The 22,535-nt window shown below is 44.2% G+C and overlaps 2 protein-coding genes across 6 annotated transcripts in view; one reads left to right on the top strand and one right to left on the bottom strand.

Moving 5' to 3' along the window:
- The window catches only part of Ankrd16 (ankyrin repeat domain 16), a 58,398-nt gene extending 43,310 nt beyond the window's left edge, over positions 1-15,088 (bottom strand). The window contains exons 1-8 of one of the 4 annotated variants that reach the window (XM_076939410.1): positions 14,772-15,087; positions 13,946-14,685; positions 12,777-12,997; positions 11,037-11,079; positions 8,422-8,530; positions 7,480-7,641; positions 5,171-5,249; positions 2,799-3,324 (exon numbers count right to left, since the gene is read on the bottom strand). In XM_076939410.1, the coding sequence (XP_076795525.1) occupies positions 3,167-3,324; positions 5,171-5,249; positions 7,480-7,641; positions 8,422-8,530; positions 11,037-11,079; positions 12,777-12,997; positions 13,946-14,286 (1,113 nt within the window). In that variant the 5' untranslated portion in view covers positions 14,287-14,685; positions 14,772-15,087 and the 3' untranslated portion in view covers positions 2,799-3,166. Of the gene's footprint in view, positions 1-2,798; positions 3,325-5,170; positions 5,250-7,479; positions 7,642-8,421; positions 8,531-11,036; positions 11,080-12,776; positions 12,998-13,945 lie in introns of those variants that run through there. The other 3 variants (XM_034511050.3, XR_013112258.1, XM_034511052.2) reach the window with 3 other exon arrangements.
- Positions 15,089-15,325: 237 nt separating this feature from the next.
- The window catches only part of Fbh1 (F-box DNA helicase 1), a 33,416-nt gene continuing 26,206 nt past the window's right edge, over positions 15,326-22,535 (top strand). Inside the window, exons 1-2 of one of the 2 annotated variants that reach the window (XM_034509870.2) lie at positions 15,326-15,484; positions 22,103-22,258. In XM_034509870.2, coding sequence (XP_034365761.1) covers position 15,484; positions 22,103-22,258 — 157 coding nt within the window. In that variant the 5' untranslated portion in view covers positions 15,326-15,483. Of the gene's footprint in view, positions 15,513-22,102; positions 22,259-22,535 lie in introns of both variants that reach the window. The other variant, XM_034509871.2, reaches the window with a different exon arrangement.

A 22,535-nucleotide genomic window follows, 5' to 3' on the forward strand; every position in this document is an offset into this window, starting at 1 on the left:
GAAAGCAATCCAACAGCTGGAACGGTCCAGGGCTTCCTGGAGAGGAGTGACCCGGCATCCTCAGTCAGGACGACTGAGCTTCAGTTATCCCAGGTTTCCAACCGGACTGACCTGGTGAACTGAGGAGCCCTCGGCTAGGCAGCAAGTACAAGATAGGAGTGGACGGCACCCAGGGAAGTCAGTGTCAAATACATGGTGTGACAGTCTCAGAAAGCCATGCCAAAACAGATGCTCAGCAGGCAGATGAAAGGAAGGATGGAGAGAGCGGGGGCTGACAGGTAAGACCAGAAAACTGCATGAGGTTACCTCAGCAGCAGGTGCAGAACAACGAAGCGTGAACTGGGCATGAAGCTCAGTGCACTGGTATTCAAGGGGCAGAGCTTAAGACAAGTGTGTAAGGGACACAGAGATCAGCATCAGAAAGGAAACTCAGAAGCAAGGCATGAGGGCACATGCCTCTGATCCCAGCACTCAGAAGTCTAAGGCAGGAGGACCACACAATAAAGGCCAGCTCAGGACACACACTGAGATCCTATCTTTGAAAAAAAAAGAAAAAAGAGGGGACGGGGGAAAGCAAAGAGAAGCAAAAAGAACAACCCTGGAGTGAGTTATCTCGGGTACAGAGCCCAGAAAGCAGAAGGGACTGAGGACATCAGTAAGCCTAGAGTTAAGAGTGTATTTCTTAACCTGTCATGCTGGCGCATGCCTTTAATCCCAGCACCCGGGAGGCAGAAGTAGGTGGCTCTGTGAGTTCAGGACAGTCTTCTATATAGTGGGTTTCAGGACAGCCAGGGATACAGTGAGAGCCTGTCTTAAAAATAAATAAATAAATAAATAAATTAATTAACCTGGCAATTAGAAAATCCGGGGGAACTTCACAGAAAGCAGTCTGCACAGGGGACCAGCAGTAAAGCCAGACTGCAGGGTAGCAAGATGGTGACCGTGAGTTGAGGTTTGAAATGTAGACTCTTTTCAAGGGAGTGTGTGTGGAAAAGGCTGCTTAAGACAGAATAATGACTATCTACAAAGCGTAAAAGCCAGAGAACAAAATGAGCCGATGTGGGTAAGGTGTTCAGCACAGCAGCTAGCCTACATTAAGCACCCAATAAGCATAAATCATCCCCCTCATGTATTCAGTAATCACACTACAACAAACTTACTCTGTAACATGACTGCTCTAGGCCCCACTCCTGACCCAAGCAGGTAAATACCAAGAAGAAAAAAACAAGGGGCGGGTGGTCTAATTCTATTTTGTTGCTATGAAAATATTCTGAAAAAAAGCAACTCAGGGGAGAAAGGTTTATTTCACTTACAGATGCCAAGTCACAGTCAGCACATAACTGTACAGAAGTCCAGGCAGGGATTTCAAACAGCTATCACGACACATCCAGAGTTAAAAGCAGAATGTATCATGCCCACTTGTCTGCTTGCTGATGCTCAGCTCGGTTTCTCCCCTCTCATACAGTTCAGGGGTCCCCGCCCCCTGTAGGGAATGGTGCTGCCCACAGTGGGCTGGGTCTTCCCATATCAATTAAGAAGGCTGTAGCAAATGCTGCAAAAAGGGATAGCATTTCAGGTAGGGTGTCCTGGGAAAGTCACTTATTGAGAGACCCAAAGGAAATGAAGAAAGTAACTTATAATTAGAAGGGAATAATTATTACCATCTGCACTGCTATTAGTATTTCTGATATAGTATTACAGCCAAAGTATATTGTTATCACCTATCATTACTTTCTCTGCTACAATTAATGTTGTGATAACCACTATCATCTCTGGCTGCTGAGTAATTTAAACAGTGGCCTGTGGTAGTCAACGTTTACAGAGTCTAGTACTGGGAAGGGCAGAAGCAATGGGACACGTGGGAATTAGTTATGAGTGAAGAGCTGCAAACAAGAAAGAGATAGCAGGCGTTACAGCACAAGCCTCAAATCTTAGTACTCAGAGTTTGGAAATATTACGAATCTGAGGCTCGTGTCAGACACAGAGAGAGGCTTGTGTTGGGGAGGGAAGGAGGGAGAGGGGAGAGAGAACATGAATGGAAACAGAGAGAATGCTAAGGATGACCTTTTGGTCCCAACATGCACATATGAAATATCACACACCAGTATCATCCTCAGACCCAAAAGGCATCAGAACAAGGAGATCTCTGACACAAGGGAGAACAGTAATCCCATCTGAGATGAGCGTAGGTGTACAGTGTATGACAAAGAGATTACCAGATAGGATGGTGTTTCTATAGTAACATTTATCTGGTCATTAGAAACAGGGGTTTGTCAACTCCATAGGAGACTAATTAAGAGAAGCTGGAGGTCTTTGCTGTTTGACAAGGCAAGCACAGTACAGAGTGAGGGAGGGATGTATGTAACAGTATTAAAATAGTGAGCGTCACTCCTGCTCATAATTGAACTTGTCTTCTGAAACAGACAAAAACTTCTTCACATTTAAAATCTTCTACCTGGGGTTGGAAAGATGGCTCAGTTCAGTGGTTAAGAGAACTGACTGTTCTCTCAGAGACCTGGGGTTTGATTCCCAGCATCCATGCGAAGGCTCTCAACTTTAACTCCAGTCCCAGGGAATATGATGCCCTCTCTGGCCTCCAAAGGCATTAGGCATGCATGTGACACTCAGACATTCATGCAGGCAGACTATCCATTCATATATAAAAAAAAGTATTCATCAAGTGTCTTTATAAATGTTGTTTTAAATGGCAAAAACCATGTCCTTCCTGGCAATGAAACTAAAGGGCCAGGAGAAAGCTACAAAGGAAAAAATTGAATAGGCCAACTACATTTTATAGCTTGAGTAAATAGCAGTTTATATTTTGTTTTATTAGATTTTCACATATTCTAAGACATATACATTACATTCACTTCCTAAGCCTCTATGTTTAATCTCATCCTCCTTGAAGGGTAGAAAAAAGCAGGATATAGGGCTGGTGATGTGCTTTAGTGGCACGGCACTTGTTGGGCATGTGAAGGTTCTGGGTTCACTCCTCATTACAGTTTAAAAGAGAAAACAAAATGGTTCAAGATCGCACAACATTCCAGGAATCCAGACTCCTGGTCACTCAGCCGAAGAGCATGCAGAAGGAAAGGCAGGAAGAGATGAAACGCTGGCTGGGATCTGTCGGCACCTGAAGAAACATCACCCCCTTCTTCAGCCATCCTTATGATTTCACGTCGTGGTCAAAGTCCTGAAGGATATCTACGCTCCTCGTAAGCTGCTGGGCCAAGGTGCCTGTTAGGTCTGCAGAATCCTTCAGTCCAGACTGTAAGAGGAACCTGGTGCAAGCCATGTGCTGACCTGCACAGGCCAGATGCAGGGCTAAAGGGAGACAGGGTGGTCTACGCTGAGAACATATACCACACTCAGAAACAAACAGTGGGTTATTCGGTTCTCCAGAGCTTATGTGTATGCACTCTGAGTGTGAACATGTGCGTATGTGCACTTGTCACACTGCCTGTGGAGAGAGGAGCCAGAGGACGACATGCAGGAGCTGCCTCTCTCCCACTGTGCAGGCCACCAGGCTCGGCTGCAAGTGCTCTCACTGACTGCATCATCTTGCCAGCTCTCCAGTGACAGACATTTACACTTCAGTACCCACCCATGGTGGCCTATGTTGGATGGCAATTTTAACCTGGCTGGTTACAATTTTTTTCTAAAGAAACCTGCCAGGTGTGGTAGTACACACCTTTAATCCCAGCAAATGGGAGGCAGATTTCTGAGTTTGAGGTGTTTACCTGTTTTAGGTAGTGAGTTCCAGGACAGTCAGAGCTACACAGAGAAAATCTGTCAGGGGGGGGGGGTGTTGGGGGGAAACCCAAAAAAACCAAAAAACAAACCCAGAAATCAATCAGAAGATGTGAGAAGCTTTTCTGTTAGTGGAGAGCACGAGGAGACTGTCTCTCCCTACACTCACTCTTATGTGCTATTTAATCATAGTTTTAACGGGACATAAAAATTCCTTAATATTCTGCCAAATTACCATGAATTAGGAGGTAGTGACAAAACTCTGTTGACCCATCTTTCTACTCTATGTGCAGAAATTAGCACTGAAAGGCCCAGGCATGCTTAGAGTCCAAAAGCTGCCTGGTCTCGAGGAGCCAGTCCCAGTGCCTGCTCTAACTAGCAGCAGTTCTCCTGAATGACCTGTGAGTGAGACCGGGTCGTTCGTGAGTCTTTGAAGCCTGATCCCACTGAACCCTACGAGATGGCCCTTGGTTGGAAGAATCCTACTAATTAAGCGATTTCTTCTAAAGTCAGCTATAAAGGATCAGCTCTGCACAGCAGTTGGGACGCAGTTCAATGCTAGATCATGCCTACCTAGGCCCTGGGCTTGTGTCCCCAGTACCCACAGAAAGAAAAGCACTCAGACTCTATCCCCTAAATCTATATAAAGGCCTCATAGAGGAGACAGAAAATGCTTTCACCTCACATACTTTGTTATGGCTTCAAATAATAATCTTAGGGGCTGGAGAGATGTCTCAGCAGTTAGGAACACCTGCTGCCCTTACAGAGGACCAGAGTTCAGCTCTTAGCACCTCCAGTTCTAACAGATCTGATGCCTTCTTCTGGCCTCTGGGACATCTGCACATATGTGGCACTCATTTATAAAAACAAGTACACATAAGAGAAATAAATCTGGGGGGAAAATCCACAGAAACCAATCAACCACAGTCACAGAATGGTGGTTAGTGTTCATGACCATAATCATGATATCCAACAGTTGTTGTAACCTACACCAAAGTTCTGGCATTGAGGCCAGCTAGAGATCTTTTGAGATCTTGTCTTAAAAACAAAGAATAAGGGAGGGAGGGCTCAACAGTTGAGAGCATTGGCTGCTCTTCTAGAGGACCCAGGAGTCCAATTCCCAGCAGCCACATGGGAATTTACAATACTCTACAACTAGTTCAAAGTAACTCAGCACCCTCTTCTGGCCTCCACAGGCACCAGGCATGCACACAATGCACTTATATACATGCAGGCAAAACATCAATATACATCAACCAAACATACATATATACATACACACACACACACATACATATATATTTAAGGAAGAGAATTTTTTCAGGGGTAGGGACTGAACGTAGGACTGTGTGCACATTAGGTGTGTAGCCCACATCAATGCTTTGAATTAAAATGTCTGTGAATCACTTGTATTTCCTACCTGAGCGTTTCCTTTCATCTGTAGAGTTGATATCGGCACCCAAGGACAACAGAGTTTGAACTGTGCTGGTCTGTCCTTCCTGAGTGTTGAAATAAATTCATTACCACTGTGATGAAGACAAAAAACAAACCTCTAAAAACAACCTCTAGTGCGTACCAGAAACTCTTTCTGACACAGCCAACTGCAAATGCTGAATCTTCCTGTTTTAAGGAAGGTTTATAATCATCTGTGATTCTAACGTGAATTACTCAACAATGGTAACGTTCAGTTATCAGGGTAGATAATACAATTAAATTTCCATCAAGGTCAGCAGTATGAAACCTTGTGGTTTACAAGGAAGTCACAATGCCGAAATTTCCCGATCGTATGAACTTTTTGTTAAAATTGTTAAGGCAGAGGGGAGTTGAATGATTGAGGCTCTCAGAAGAGACCCCTGCCACAGCCAGCATCATTCACACAGTAATGTATACACCCCGTCTAGTCAGTCAGTGGGAGGCTAAAATCAAGACTGCAGGTTCAACCTTTCTACAGAGGAAATGTTAGCTTCTCTTCCCATCTGTGGCTGGGACTCAGGCAATTCATGTACTTAGCCCTTGTATTCAGAAGTGTGAGGTGGGGGTTGTTGGTCAGAAAATATGTGCCTTTGCTTCTAAGTAAAGGCTAAATAAAAGGCATGTGGCTTCTCAACCGTGTATAATAAGCAAGGCTCCTAAAATAGCTTTTTCTCTAGGGAAATGTTTATACACATCCTTAGTGTTTTACACACTGGAGAGACCAGTAGATGCAATTCCTTTGTGCTAGTTAAAGAGATTTTAACTTCTGAATTCAATACAAGAAAGACCCACAAATTTCATATACTGAATCTTTGCTCATTTGCTAATTCTTAGAAAGTATTTTACTTTTACGTGTGTGTGTGTGTGTGTGTGTGTACAGTAACGCAGGTGCCTGCTGAGGTGTGTGTGTGTGTGTACAGTAACACAGGTGCCTACTGAGGCTAGAAAATCTAAAATGTCTACAGAAATAAGGAAATAAACACAACTACTTTATACCTCGTGTTTTCTGAGGAACAGCTTGGCTATGCTAACATGACTGAACTGAGTTATATCCATGAAGGGCATGACACTACAGATCCCCTGGAGCTGGAGTTGCACAAAGTTGTGAGTTGCCTGATGTGGGTGTTGGGAACTCTGCAAGAGCAGCAAGCACATATGACCACTAGGCTATCTCTCTAAGCCCTACTTGTTTATTTATTTTATTTTTATTTTTATTTGTTTTTCGAGACAGGGTTTCTCTGTGTAGCCCTGGCTGTCCTGGAACTCACTCTGTAGACCAGGCTGGCCTCGAACTCAGAAATCCACCTGCCTCTGCCTCCCAAGTGCTGGGATTAAAGGTGTGCACCACCACCGCCGGCTACTTGTTTATTTTTAATAGAAAAGTTTCAGCATGACTATACTAAAACAGAATTTCACAATTTGCTTTCAAACACTTAGAGACAACCGAGAAGGACTCCGTCATCCTTCAACGTCTTTATGGTTTTAAATAACATTATTCCAGGAAATGAGAGTGGGAAGGGTACATAAAGCACAAGTAGTAGATAGACTTTTTTTTTTTTGAGACAGGGTTTCTCTGTGTAGCCCTGGCTGTCCTGGAACTCACTCTGTAGACCAGGCTGGCCTCGAACTCAGAAATCTGCCTGCCTCTGCCTCCCAAGTGCTAGGATTAAAGGCGTGCGCCACCACGGCCCGGCTCTTTTTTTTTTTTTTTTTTTTTTTTTTGGTAGATAGACTTAAGAGTTCCCTTGGGAGGCAGAAGCCGGCAGGATCTCTGAGTTCGAGGCCAGTCTGGTCTACAGAGAGAGTTCTTGGACCACCAAAGCTACAGAGAGAAACCCTGTCTTGAAAACAAACAAATAAAGAAGTTCTCACTCCACTTAAAACCAAAAAAAAAATTTATTTATTTAATATATAGTATTTTATATGCATGTACATCAACATACCAGAAGAGGGCACCATATTTCATTACAGATGGTTGTGAGCCACCATGTGGTTGTTGGGACTTGAACTCAGGACCTCTGGAAGAGCAGATACTGCTCTTAACCTCTGAGCCATCTCTCTAGCCCCTCTCTCCCCAGTTTTTTTTTTTTTTTAAATAAAAAATATCAGGTTTCTATTTAAAGAGATAAAAGACTCAGAATCACAGACATCTCAGGAATATAGAACACAGATGAGCCAAAGATGCCAGGCTTACAGAGCTGTCAGTCACTGGAGCAAAGCATGCCTAAAGGAGTGCCGAGACGAGAAGCAACCGACCTTCGCTGCATAGTGAAGTGCTGTGAGCTGGCTTGACTTTGCTCTCACATCTACATCGATGCCTAGACCGCACACCAGGAATCGTATGGCTTCATCCTGCCCAGTGACTGCTGCTCGGTGTAGAGCCTGGGCCCCCAGGCTATCTGTAGCTGAAGAGCAAGCCTAGTGGGCAGGAGAGAGGAGCAGTGTCAAATGCAGAGGAATCTGGGCCCGTGGTCCTGTAGATGGATGGGAGGCTCAGCTGCCTCTGTGGTTCTTCTGGGTAGAGCACATAATTTCTGTCTGATTCTCAAAGGACATGAAGTGAGATGTGATCAAGTCAATGCCCTGGCTACAGCGCCTTCAGCTCTGTCATGATACTCTGATGCTATCACTATTCAATGACACCATTTACTCAATCCTTAGTTTGCCAAGTGCATTTTGTATGTTGGTTATCGGATCCTCCCTGGATCTTGTCCAGGATCCTGAGCATGCCATGCTACGCTATGCAAGCACTTTACTTTGAGCCCCATCCCCAGCATTTAACCCTTGTAGGGGCCTTCTGAAAAAAGGCACATTTTGTCACCATTTTAGAGATGGGAACAGTAATGCACGGATGCCTACAAAAGCCAAAGGTCTTCTCACTCAGGAAACTCAGAGGAGCCAGAATTTGAAGCCAGCAGCTGAATAATGATGCATTATTTATCCCCAGATCTAAAATTTCTAAAGAAGAAATAAAGCAATAATCAAAACCACTTTATGGGCTGGAGAGATGGCTCAGCGGTTAAGAGCACTGACTGCTCTTCCAGAGGTCCTAAGTTAATTCCCAGCAACTACATGGTGGCTCACAACTATCTGTTATGAGATCCAATGACTTCTGGTGTGTCTGAAGAGAGCAACAGTGTACTCACATACATAAAATAAATATCTTAAAAACAAACAAACAAACAAACCACTTTATACCTCGTGTTTTTCAAGGAGCAGCTTGGCTATGCTAAGATGGCCACACTGAATTGCATCCATGAAGGGTGTGACACCACAGTTGTCTCTACAGTCTGGTTCATAGTGACACCTATGGCCAAATCCAAAAAAACAACAGAGCTGTGAATAGTCACCACTTCAAACCCAAGACAGGTGACATGATGGTCTGTGGGTAGACTGTGTGCCTCTTTGATGATCCATAACCGCCTCTGAACCAAGCTCCAGGACCCGGGGACCTTCCTCTTTAACCTCTACCATGTCTGTGAGAGTCTTCTTTTCTTCAGCTTTTCCACTTGGTGCTTCTGTAGTCACCGTTACTACTGACTTTCTCATTTCTCTCCCAACCAATTACATAATGTAACTCTGAAGTCGGGCTATTTAAAACATGTCTCCTCCTCTCCATCTCTGCTTTTGCACAAGTTTACTGACAACAGCTTCCCAATGTTCTTCTCATCATCACCCTCTCCTCACTCCCCACCCCCATCCCCACATCCCCACCCCCCACAGCAACCAGAGTCATCCTGCTGTGCAGTCCAGCCTGGCCTGGGACTCATGCATTTCTTGCCTCTGTCTCCGGAGGGCTGGAATTACAGACGTGCACCACTGCATGTAGCTTTTTAATTCTGGGGCTCCATGGAACTATTTATTTACAGTCTTCCTCATTAGCCTATGAAGGCCACTGGAGTGGATCTATGTTTATCTCATTACCCAGACCTAACTAACTTCAGTGAAGAGTATTTACAAATGTGCAAAAAAAAAAAGTAGATCTGTGCTTTTAGGACCCAGGGTTGAGTGCTCTTTGCTTTGACCAAGCTATCTTTTCCACGTCTAACCTCACATCAGCATACATTCGTTGCAGAGCCTAGAATTTGTATCTGGCCCATCTTGTCTCTGCTTATTTGAACTCTTAGCTTTGATCTCCCACAGAGATAGAACTACTCCACTTGTCCCAACCTGCTCCTCTTCCAGTGTGCCATGTCTCAAGTGGCACAGGTACCACACTGTAGAAGTCACCCTAACTGTTCCCTTGCCTCTCCTTTCTTTCTTTTCGATGATGCCAGGGATGGAGCCCAAGGCCTTAAATATGCTAGGCAAGCACTCTACCTCTGAGCTGCCTCCCCAGGCTCTCTATCAAATTATTCACCTTTTGCCATTGATTCGACTTCTAAAAGATACCCTCAATCCACCTCCTCTTTCTTGCCTTAGTCACTGTTCTATTGGTGTAAAGGTAACTCTTTATGAAATAAAGCATTTAATTTGGAGATCACTTACAGTTTCAGAGGCTTAATCCATTATCATCATGGTAGAGAGCATGGTGGCACACAGGCAAGCACTGGGGCAGTAGCTGAGGGTTACATCTTGATCCACAGACAAAGAGAACCTAGGCTTGGCATGGGCTTTCAAAACCTCAAACCCACCCCCTAGTGACACAATTCCTCCCACAAGACCACTGATCTTAATCTTTCTAATCCTTTCAAATAGTGCTACTCCCTGGTGACCAAGCATTCAGCTAAATGGGGCCACTCTTATTCACACCACCACACTATTCTATACTCATCTCTTCAGCCTGGCTACCATTATTTCTCTATTTCACTTCATCAACCTAAGAGACAATCTCACAGAAACCTGTTCCCACCCAGGTTCATTTATGTTTTACAACCAGGCGAGCCTTGAAAACTGCTGATTTCTTACAACCCTTGGCTTAAAAACCCTTCAACAAGGGGCAGGAGAGATGGCCCAGCAGTGACAGTACTGCTACTCTTCCAGAGGACTGAGGTTTGAGCCCCTCTGACACCATCGTCTGGCCTCCACAGGCACCAGGAATGCATTCAAGAAAGTAAAACACTCATAAACAGAAAATGAAAATAAATAAATCTTAAAAACCAAAAAAAAAAAAAAAAAAAAAAAAAAAAAAAAAAAAAAAAAAAACACCCCAAAACAAAACAACAACAACAAAAAAACCCAAAAACCAACAACAACAACTACAAAAAGAAAAACCCAACCTTTCTGCAAGGTTGGGCATGGTGGGACATACTTTCAATATCAGAATTGGGGAGGCAGAAGCAGGTGGATTTCTGTATGTTTGAGACCAGTCTAGTCTACATTTTGTGTTCCAGGCCAGCTGGGACTACATAGCAAGATCCTTCTCAAAACCAACCAACCAACCAACCAACCAACCAACCAACCAACCAACTCAACTCATGCTCAGAATAAACTGCAAACTTTTCACCGTGGTCCACAGCATCCGTATTCTCTCTACTGTTTGGACTTCAGCACACTGTGAACTACTTCCAGTCTCTCAGATGTGTTCTACTTTTCCTTAGTGAAAAAAAATCTCCCTTGCCCCTCATGTGCAGCTGCTTCTCTCAGGTGAACAGCTTTGGTTTGGCTGGTGCTGAGATATTTACTTTTTCAGAGTCTTTATTAATTTATACTGGGCCCTCCTACCACATGCTCCTATGGGGACACCGAATTTCCTGCAGCGCTCATTGGTACACAGGCCTTGTTCTTTGCGGACTCTGAGCTCTCCACATAAAAGACTAGTTCCTTGTTATAACTGAGAAATGCTTTCCACCAACTTACAGTTCTGTGCTTACCTCTCAAGAAGCTCCTGGACTGCTTCAGAACAGCCATGCATTGCTGGGGGCAAGAATGGAACATTTTAGTGCGTACTTGCAACTTTGGCTAGGGAGGCAGCTCACTGTCTAGACATCAGCCAAGCGTGTGCAAAACCCTGGGTTTTATCCCAGCACAACAAATAAATAATTAAAAGCAAGCACAATTCTTACTCCTCTTACTTACTCTGCCCCTTATTTTTAACTTTTTTAAATTCTATTTTCTGTATGTAACAAATTTGCCCACACGTTTGTATAAGTACCACATGTATGGATTATACCCACAGAGGTCAGAAGAGGGTGATGGATCCCTTGAAACTTGGGATCTAGAGCTAGAGATGGTTGCAAGCCACCGTTTGAGTGCAGAGAACTAAACCCGGTTCCTCTGCAAGAGTGGTAAGTGCTCTTAACTGCTGAGCCATCTCTTCAGCCATATCTGCCCTGGTCTTCTCTCAGAGAAAAACCTAAAGCAGGTACAATTACTGTCCCAGCAAGGAAAAATTCAACTACATAAATGGTGGAGAATGATGTTTTCACTTTATGCACCTGATATTTCATCTTTATGAGCACTTTCACGTAAACTTCTAATTTTAAACTGAGCCCCTCCCTCACTTTAGCACTGTAAGGTTCAAAGGGCAGTGTGGTCTGTTGCCAGAAAACTGCAAAAACATTTTGACTGTAATGTACTGAGTAGGAATCTATAAAAGTTACCCAGAAAGTTACTCCTTCTATTGGAGACGCCGGCACTCAACAGGAAAGATTCTGACTACCTGTCCTCCGTTTATTTCGGTGAGTGACAGGTTGTTGACTGGTTCTCCAAGGGAATCTTTTTTTGGGGGGTGGGGGTGGGAAGGTGTGATGGAAGAGCTGGCCAAGCAGTTAATGAACTGTATAGATTTTTTTTTCTCTACTTATTCAAAAAGAATTTCTTGATCCCTAAGGATCAGCTGTGGCTAGAGAACCACCGGCTGCTTTTATCCAGAATGTATCGTATCTCAGGCATTGGTCTAGAGAAAGTAAGAGCTCAGGATCCCAAGTCAATGAACTACCTCTTAGACTAAGAATTAGTTCCCAATTTTCTCTCTTTGGGAGGTGGGATATTAGGGGATATGAGACAGGGTTTCCCAGCACTGCCCTGTTGGCCTTAAACTTGCATGGATCCTGCTGCCTCAGTTTCCCGAGTGCAAAAATTACAGGCAAGCACCATGCTGCTTGGCTTATTGTTTAACTATCTTGTTTTATTAGACTCGTGAGACTATTATCCACACATTCCACTCTAATTTGCTTTTCCCTAGGACTCTACAGCATGGTATCATTACTACTATTAAAAGCTAAAATAGACATTTGCTCAAATACAGACCAAGTTCTTCACCCAGGGTCACGACTTTAGAAGGAACAGACCAGCTTACCATCTAACTAACCAGGACGGGTAAGACAGAGGAAAAGTGGACTAACGTAATAACATATTAGCTGAAGGTTCCGTCACTTTAGAAACTTATAGTTTGCCAAGGGAGCAGAAGACTTTCTGATGCCTTGACTTCTGATTTCCCAAATCCTCCATTGCCCTGCAGGTGACTTGAACTACGAAGTGTAGACAGTGCTTAGGCAGAGCCAACTGCAGACTACAGAGCTTGCAGGGTATACCTGCAGGGTGTACCTGCAGGGTGTACCTGCAGTGTGTACCTGCAGGGTGTACCTGCAATGTGTACTTGCAGGGTGTACCTGCAGTGTGTAAAGGAGTTCTTCTAATTTTGCTCTCTGTTTTCCAAGCATCTGGGCAGACAGTGAGCAAGTACCGGAGGATCACAGGGTCGCCTTCTCTACTGGCAATGTGGAAACTGTTCCAGCCATCCTTGTTCTTCAGGAGTGGATTGGCACCGTGTTCTACAAGGTCCTGGATCACTTCAAGGTTCTTCCTTGTGCAAGCCATCATCAGAGGAGTCCTAAGGGCAACCAGGATGGAAAGGAGCTGAGGCACTTGGAAGAAACTAAGCCTTCATGTTATGCATGTCTTTGGTACAGATGGAAAACCTAGAGAAGTCTGGTGGGGGGCATGGCAGAAAACTACCTTAGACTGTCAGCCTCTGACTTCTCTGAGGACTGTGGAGAAATAACAAAGGGAAACTGATTCTGAATGTACATTCACAGTAGTAGGTTATCTGAGGGCAAAACCATTTATGAACCAAGCAGACAACTAATAAAATCCACAAATAACCCTCAAGATATAGTGGAACTACATCTTTATAAAAGATACACTTTTAATTACATGGTTCTCTCCTGTTCTTGACGTGTTGAGATCAAACTTAAGAGGCTCACGGATACTAGGAGGGTGCACCACATCTGATATACTGATATATATCCCAGCTCCTATGTTTTGACAGATTTGAAATAACTTGAAGGCAGGAACTTTATTAAGTTATGAGCCTAAAGAAGTTCACAGGCTCTTAGGAATTAGACATGGAACTAAAAGAGATGTCAATCTAGCAAGAAATAAAATTGTTTTGTGTGGTGGAAGAGTATCACCAACATTCCTGCTGGTGGCTCTGCAAGTCTAGACGTGACAAAACTGCATAAGAACTCAATATTCGGTGCATTAAAATATGTAATCGTGAATAGGTAATTTAGCAAGATGACTCCAGGAAAACGCATCTTGGGCACACAAGTAGTACAATTATCTGTTACACTCCACTTGATTATATTTTTACACTCTTTCAATGGGAAGTGATTGTCCTAACTAAAGAATCAAACCCACAAGCAAGGAAAGTCAGAGAGAGGATTAGAAGGTGAAAAAAAGTTATACATCTAACGAACACACTGAAAAATACTTGAAAATCTGCAACTCTTCGTGGAGTGTCGATATAGCTTTTCTAGACTCTGGGCTGGGCACCTACCAGTCCGCCTTCTTCAAGGAGTCCACAACTGCACCTCGGCCCAGGAGGTAGCGCACGCAGTCCCGGTGGCCCATAGAGGCAGCTTCGTGCAGAGGCCGCTTGTAGTCTCGGTTGGCGGCCTCGATGTCCATACTGCAAGCCTCCACTAGGTACGCTAGGATGTCCTGGCGCCCGTGGCGTGCTGCAAAGTGGAGAAGGGTGTCCCCGGCAGGCCCTTGGCTGCCTCGGGCCATCTCAGGCCCCGGGCAACCTCCAGCTAACTCCAGCTCCGCCTGCAGAGCACGCAGCTGGCCCTCCTGCACCAGCCTGCAGAGGCGCCGTGGATCCCCAGGCGGAGCCATCGCCCTGGACCAGGGTGGACAAAAATAAGAGGAAGAACCAAGTCCAGTCTTTGTAGATGCAGACCCGTGCTACGAAGTGTTGGGAGAAGCAGAGAGAAGGCTGGCACTTCCGTTTCCTGCACGTGACCGTTCTCGCCTGACTCTCCGCCCCACCCCCATCCCGCCCCCCAGCCCGATTCTGTCCGCCAGCTTCTTTTTTATGCCTCTTGCCCTGGTTTGGAAGTCACAATCTCCAATGTAGAATGGTGTCTCCTCGGGCGACGACAAGCACACTCGTAGGTCATTCTGGTTACCGCGCTCCAAACATGCGGACTCGTCAGGGTGGGGCCTCAGGCTCTCGGGGCTTGGGGTGGGGGTGTGCACCTGACATCCTGGAGCTGTCCCTTGCACCCGAGTGATCTGGGGGCGGAAGACCTATCAGAATGGAGTGTGCTGGTGTACCGCAAAGCCCTGGAGTGGGACAGACCCACTCTTTGCAGCCTGACCTCGCACCCCAGATGTGGTCTGCTCTCCACCGTACAGCCTGTGGGGATGTTTGCTGAGCTGCTCCAGTGGTAGCTGTGCAGGCAGCCGGGCTGGAGCGGGGCCAGCTCTCCGCAGCCGAGCGCACGCTGCCCACCACGCTGGAGCCTAGCTGGCCCACCTCTGCTGAGAGGATGTTTGCCGGGCTGCACAGCCGCATCCTTCGGCTGACCAGGCTCCCGACAGCAAGGGTTTCTAGGGCCTCTCAGCTGGGACCGTGTCCTTGTGCTCCGCCCGATCCTCACCCAATCCGCAGCCGACCCCAGCCCCCTCCCCGCCCACTGCTGCCTCCTCAGCCCCCGCGGGAACCCAGGGAGCTCGAAGGAACTCTGGGAAAGTTTCCTTCGCCGCCTCCGCGGTAGCGGAAGCACAGGTGGGGCGTGGCTCAAAAACCGGAGCCACTCCCCCTCCCGCTTCGCATACGCATTGGCTCTAGAGTCTGTCTGTCCGCGCGACCCTTCCAGTTCGGAGTTTCGATTGGTTCAGGGGTCCGTCCGTCGTCTCCGGTGGTGGGTGCGTCTTGGCAGCGAAGAGGCGGAGCTCGCGGAGGAAGTCTGCAATCGTCTCTGCTCGCTGTCTGGGCCGAAGGAGGGGCTTGCTGGTCGGGGAAAGGCTGGATGTCCAGCGGCATCGACCGGGTGCTGTCGGCGCCGGGGTCCTGGGCCGGGCCGCCATAGTGCGTGAGACCGTGGACTTGGCGTGGGGTGCGAGCCGGGAAAACTTCATATTGTGCGGGCCCCGCGTAGGGGTCTTGGCCTCGGGGGTGGGGCCCTTAGCTGAGGGTGGGTGTAGGAGCTGGCCGCGCCCGCCGTGGTCAGGAGTGGGCCTGCAGGAGGAGGCCGGAAGGTCTCTGCAGACCCCCATCCCTCCGCCGCTCCTTGAGGCTCCGGAAGGGGCAGCACCTGAGAAGATGTAGCCTCTGCTGCTGGCAAGCTTGGCTTGTCTCCACTGTAATGTTTTTGACCTTGGGCGAGTCATTGTATGCTGCTCCTAATGTTTGTGTTTGCCTTGATCGTCTCCCACCCCCTCACCTCAACAGGGGATGTTGATTAAGGGGACGCGAGAAAGCCTGGGGGCTATTTGAAGGTCTCTTTGAGATCCTAGCAAGCTTTGTTGGCTTCCTTTCGAGGAACTAGACATTTAACCTAATGGTGTTTCTGTTTGGGGAGTAAAATGGAAGTCGCTGCTGCCAGGCTTAAAATAGTTTCTTTGCCTTTGGCACTACATTCTGGTTCACCAAACGCGAGACATTGTCTATTCCATAAGCAGCCTATAGGTAGCATTCAGGTTTTTAAGCCTAGGTTTAGAGGAAGGACAACAAGGCCTAATGAATTAGTGATTTTTTACCACGAATTGGAAAGTTGACGCATCTGATAGTTTCAAACTTTTTGCTGCTTTGCATGGTTTTAAGTCTCTAACGCTTGGGAGACTGAATGAAGCAAGAGGTCCTTGAGTTCTAGGCTAGTCTGGGCTGCCTACTCCGTCCTTACAAATGATTTCACGTTGTCTTGCTGTATATCTCTTACGTTTCCCATCCTTTGCACAAAACCGAGAACTCTGGTTCACAAAAGGATGATATTGGTAATTTAATTGGTATTTCAAATAAGATTCAGTCTCTCTTCTGCTTTATAAATTTACTTTGGTCTGTGTTTTCCTTTGGGAAACTAGATATTTTTTTGTAAACCTACCCTATACCCCTTGTGATTTTTCTGGAGAGGGATGGGTATTTATGCTTTAAGTTTTTGCATAGGGCTACTGCTTTTCTCTCTGGTTGAGCTGCCTGTATCTTAAGTGAAGGTCTTTGGAGTTTGAGGCCTTTACTGCCTCAATTTCCTTGTAACTGTCAATGGAATTGGGATTTTTGACCTAACTTTTGCTGTGTTTCATGTATTTCATGTACTTGGATATCGTTGTTGAATCAGTTCTTTAACATGTTTCCTGACTTGTGAATACATAAAACTATTTGCATTCTAATTTCAAATGTGTTACACACACACACCCTTATATTTCTCTGTTCCTCCCAGGCTGACTTGACTTTAGACAAATTTAGATTCTGTCTTTGCTGTTTTGTTTTTGACAAAACTTATAGAAATTTATCACCAAAGCTAGCTCTTACATTGTCAATGGTTACTTGTGTGTTCTTTGAAGACTTTTTACATTTCATAGAGCTCTCTGGAGCTTTAACTGAGTATCCAACAGAACCTCTTAAAACAAAATAATCATGATGCACACACTTGATCAGCCTAGCATTTAGTTGGCCTAGCAGCTACCTCAGCAAAGCAGAGCAGACCAACCACCAACCAAAACAACAACAAAGCCACAGGAAGAAACCCTGAAAAGTTATTTTTAAAACTGAAACTTCTAGGCCTTTTAGTGTGTGAAAAATGATTAAAGCAGCCATTTCTTCCTTTGCTTTTTAACATAGCTAATGATGTCAGCTCTCTTCATGTTCCACAAGCGGAGTCAGTTATCCTCCGTTTTTCTCTTGGTCTTCACACCTGGTTGATACGCACCTGTCCTTACTACTCAACTTCTGCTCTCAGGCCTTCTCCAATTCTTGCCTAGCTCGGTACCATGACTTTCTGATTTGTTTTGCTGACAGTCTTCATGTCTGTCTAAACTTGGTTGTGTAATGGCCTTGCTTTTAAAAACAGCATGTTACTATGAATTGCCTATGCAATAAATGCCCATGTCTTTAGCAGTATGTAAGGGGACCCTTGTAGTCTCTGGCTTCAAGTTCATTTCCCAGCCTTGTTGGTTTTCATTCCCTGTCATTTAGCTATTTGTTCTGAAGGAAGGAAGCTTTTCTGTCACACATTCTGCCAGTCCTTTGTTTTATTCAGACTGTTTCCTTGTGCCTAACTGAATCCTGTTCATCACTTAAGGCTCATCTCTCTATGGAGATTCTTCCAGCAGTCCTAATTATATTTACTACCATAGGCCCTCCTGTGTATATTTATGTAGTGCTTGGATTGCTGTATGTTTAGCAATTTGTGTTTGTTTTGGTAGCTGCCTTATGGTCAGGCTTACTTATTTTTGCATGCTCTCCAATGTCTAAAATAGCATTAGCAACAAGGATACCATAAGGGAAGCCCTCATGGAGTTCATAGTAAATCTGGGATACGGTAGAAAAATGACGAGGTTGAGGAATGAGTGAATAAATAATAGAAAATGGTTTTCAAATATATAAAAATACATTGTGGACAGTAAATAGTGATTTTTCATTTGTTTGTTTGTTTTCTGTCATTCCTTCTGAGGAACACAAAGTGAACAGTCAAGCCTATCTTTTCTTGCAGTAATAAATGGGTGCTGCACTTAGGAAAGTAGTCGGTGTTTCAGAGCATGAAATGACTGCAAGAGATTGGGGCTGCTGGACTGGAAAGATGGCTCAATTAGTCAAGTGCTTGCCAGTCAAGCATTAGGACCTGACTTGGCTCCTTAGCACCACATAAACAAACAAACAAACAAACCTGCATGAGAATGTGTGGCAGGTACCTGAGTGACTGAATCAGGTGAGCTGTGGGGCCCAGTTAGAGAAACAGGACAGATTCTGAGAAATGACACCTGAGGTAGACCTGGCCTCCTGATGCATATATACCAGCATCCTCCCCTCTCACACTTCACAACAAAGATTGGGCCAACTGATGTGGACCTTTGGGTTTAGAGAAAAAGGAAGTGGCTGGAGACCACTTTCCATGAAGACTGAATGACAGAAAGAGGAATGAGAACCAGCTATCCACTCTTTCTGTGTTTGGTGTTTGTCTGTTTTCCTTAGAGTTAAATGGGGACAAAATATTTAGAAGTTTTTTCCCATTTTGAGTTTGTACTATAGATTGTATAGTGACATTTCTCTTACAGTTCATTTTTTCTGAGTATTTGCTAGTAACCATCTTTGATTGTGACATATAACAGTTTTTTTAAAAGTGCTATAAGAATTCAACTTGAAGGTATTTGTTTTTAGTAAAGTTTTCCATCCATGCTGGCCCAAAATCTCCGAGTGCTGGGATTAGTTATATATCTTTTTGTTCCACTAACTTGCCATTTTTCCAGCTTCTTGTAAAGTTTTCCGGACCTAGAAAGGCAGAATGTTAGAGTCAAAAACACACCAGACCAAGTAGTCAGAAAAGCCAAGTTCTTCTGGTGGTGTTACTAGTTTAAAAAAAAAAAAAAAAGATTGAGATTCATGTGCATATGTGTATAGCAGAGTGTGCAGGTGCCTGCAGCGTTAGGAAGAATTACTGATCCCCCTGGAGCTGGAATTACAAGCCATCATGAGTTGCCCACACATGGATGCTGGGAACTGAATTCTGGTCATCTGGAGCAGCAAGGGTTCTTACCACTGATCTTTCCAGCCCCTGGTGCTATTGCTTGGGAGCTAAATAGTGACTTGAAGCAGGTCTTTTCTAAGCTCTAGTTTAATTGAAGAACCATGGGGCTATTTTGCAGATGAAATGAGAACTCAGGGAAGGCACTGCAAACTCTGTAAAGTAGTCCGTGGACTATAAGGAGCTTAAGGAGCTGTGAGATAGTTGAAGCCACCACAGCCCAACTGTAGAAGGCAGCTTTTCATTTAATTAGCAGTTATTTATGAGGCTATAAACACAGGATGCTGGGTAGAAATATGGTCTTCATTTCTTTTTCCTATGTACCTTACAGAAAATGTTTAGCCTCAGCGAAAACAAATTGTCATTCTATAAATAATTGCTATTGATATAACAAATATATATTAAAACAATACTCTATGTAATGTATCCTTTAATAGACATTTATGAAAGCATTATAAGTGTCTCAGAAATGTGCAGAATGGTTGTATCACTGCTAAGTACTTCCTGGCTTGAGTTGCAACTTAGAACACTAGAGTTGAGAGATAACACAGTTGGCCATATTTATTTGGACTCTCAGTTTCACTGGCTGTCATTGGACTTTTCAAATACTAGTCATAGTAGTAATAGACTCTATCTCACAGTACCTCACCTGTCTACCTGTGCATCTTCAAAGCCCATCTATCAGATAATTGTTTGGACCTTGTAGGGAAGCTAACAAGGAAAGGTAGGGTGGCACATTATCTAATTAGCAAAATTAAATTTGGGTTTGGAGCAGTATTCTCTCCAGTGAGGAACCTTGCACTAGGAAGTTGGCTTGGGGTTTTTTTTTTTGTTTGTTTGTTTGTTTGTTTTCTGATTTTAAGAGCAGTTATTTAATAATAAGCAACTTCTCCAAGAGTTCTAAGAAATTACTGTCTTCATCTTGTCTCTGTAGGTCTATAAATTGTAAGTTCTAGATGATTTTTTTTTAGCATGAGTTCTATTTAATAAAGATACAGGGACAAAGAGATTATTTGGTGCCAATTTCAAGTAATCCTGGAATCATTAGCATAACTTTTGTTGCAATAACCAATAGCTCCAAACATAGAGTGACCGCATGGTAGAACTTTATTTTATTTTATTTTATTTTATTTTATTTTTAATTACATAACAATCTAAAAAGGATCCAGGTGGTGGTAGCTCATGGGTGTTTGTGTATGCACATGGGTGTTTGGTGGAGGAGGTTCTTCTTAAAGCAGTAATCTTAAGTACTCGGGCTGCTAGGAGAATTCTTCCCCAGGATGTCCTTAGAACACAAAGCCACATCATAGTCTAGAATGTTCTATTGGCATCCAAGGGAATCAGCTGCTTTTTTAGTTTGGTGTGGGGAAAATGGGAGCACACAAGATACATAGTTTAGGTGCTTAGCATTGGTAAGGGCCCAGGCTTAAAGCGAGACCAGTTGCATCAGAACCGAGAAGTGCAGCAGGGTTGTGCTAAGAAGGAGGAGTAATAATAGCCTGTGCCACAAAATCCTGGAGTTTTACTTTTTGTGACTTGTTTTATAAGTTGACTTTTAATAAAAAGTAAAAAATGAATCAAGGCAGATGAAAGCCTAACTGGTGATTATAGTCAGGAACTACTTGTTTAACAGATAAGTAACTGTCTGCCAATGTGTGTGTGTGTGTGTGTGTGTATGTGTGTGTGTGTGTGTCTCACACACGTATTCACATAAACCAGATGTTGATGTCAGATATCTCACTCATTACCATCACTCTCTACCTTACTTTGTGATACAGTCTCCACTGAACCTAGAGTTTGTTGATTTGGCTAGACAGGCTCCCCAGTAAGCTCCAGGGATCTTTCTGTCTTAGCTTCCGCAGGTTGGGACCACAGACTTAAGCTGCTGTGCTCCACCCCACCTCCCTTAATGTGGGTTATGGGGATCGGAACTCAGGTCCTCAAGCTTGTCTTTTTAAAAGTTGTGATATAAAAGAAGTAGTTTAATTCATTCCATTGATAGAAAGTAAGCTGTAAAATTTTTCATTTTGGCAGACAGGAGCATGTCTGAGTTCAGGCCAGCCAAGGCAACATGGTAAGATCCTATCTCCACACAAAAAGCAAGAAAACAAAAAATAAGTTTTTATTCTTAGAGTGAAATTATAGCCAACTCTTAATTTCCTATGGTTATTGTCTAAACATGGCTTAAATGAAGGCTGGGAAAGCCGCTAAGTCTGTTATCCATAATGGTGATTTCTTTTGTAGCACATTGCGTTACCACTTAAGGTTTCTTCCCCGGTCCTTCTCTTGGGCCCTTTCTAGCTTCCTGATCTCTCCAGACTCTAAATTAGAGACACTGATCTGAAGGTTCAAATCGAGGATCCATGTACGAGAGCCAATGTGCAGTGTTTTTCTTTATAGGCTGGGCAACTTTGGAATATTTCATAATCAAAGCTTCTATAAACTATAACTTTAAACATTTTAAATGGATAAATAAAAGAAGTAATTTTAGGATCTTAAAATGTCATCTTGGAAGGCTGCTTTAAACTCTCCTATCTAGCTGGGGTGTAGTGGCACACACTTTAAATCCTAGTACTCAGGAGGCAGAGACAAGTAGATCTCTGTGAATTTGAGGCTGGCCTACTCTACAGAGTGAGTTCTAGGACAGTCAAGGCTATACAGAGAAACTCTGTCTCAGAAAACCCAAACCACAAAAGTACCCAACAACAAAAATTCCCATGTAAGTATTAAACAAGCTTAACAATTGGGTGTGTTCAGGGGTTGGTGGCCATAAATGTTCTTAGATTCTAAGAGAGAAATATTTAGACATTGAACTAATGCAGTTGTTTCACAGGGAAAAGAACGGCTGGTTATGGTGGTCTTCAAATCAATCCTCAGTATTTTTCTACAACTTTAGTATAACTCACTGGCTAGCATCTGTGTTTGGAAAGAACTAACAAGCACTTCCATTTTTTCCTGTTCCAAAACAGTGAGACGGTTTAAGCGGAAGCATCTTACAGTGGTTGACTGCCAGCATTTGGCCCAGAGTCATTTGGCTGTGACTCAGCCCTTCAGTCAGAGATGGACAAACAGAGACCCTAACCATGGTCTCTATCCTAGACCCAGAACAAAAGGACGGAATAGAGGTACGGCTTCTGTTTCAAAATCTGTGGTTAGTGTGCCTTTGAATGTCTTCTGGTTTCATATAAGTATTTGTAAATGTCACCACTTGATTTTCCTGATCTGTTACAATAGGTTGACACTTGTATTCATTATTTGTATGTTTTCCATTGAAATTCTGTCCTCCTCTAATGTTAGAGCCCAAGTAGGCCTGTTAGCATAGCTAATTATAAAGTAATACAAGGCATGGACCACTCTCAGTGTTCTGCAGCTATCCAGTCTTCAGGCACCATGACTTACTAT

Source organism: Arvicanthis niloticus, chromosome 8 (genome assembly GCF_011762505.2).
Source record: "Arvicanthis niloticus isolate mArvNil1 chromosome 8, mArvNil1.pat.X, whole genome shotgun sequence".
NCBI classification, from domain to species: Eukaryota; Metazoa; Chordata; class Mammalia; order Rodentia; family Muridae; genus Arvicanthis; species Arvicanthis niloticus.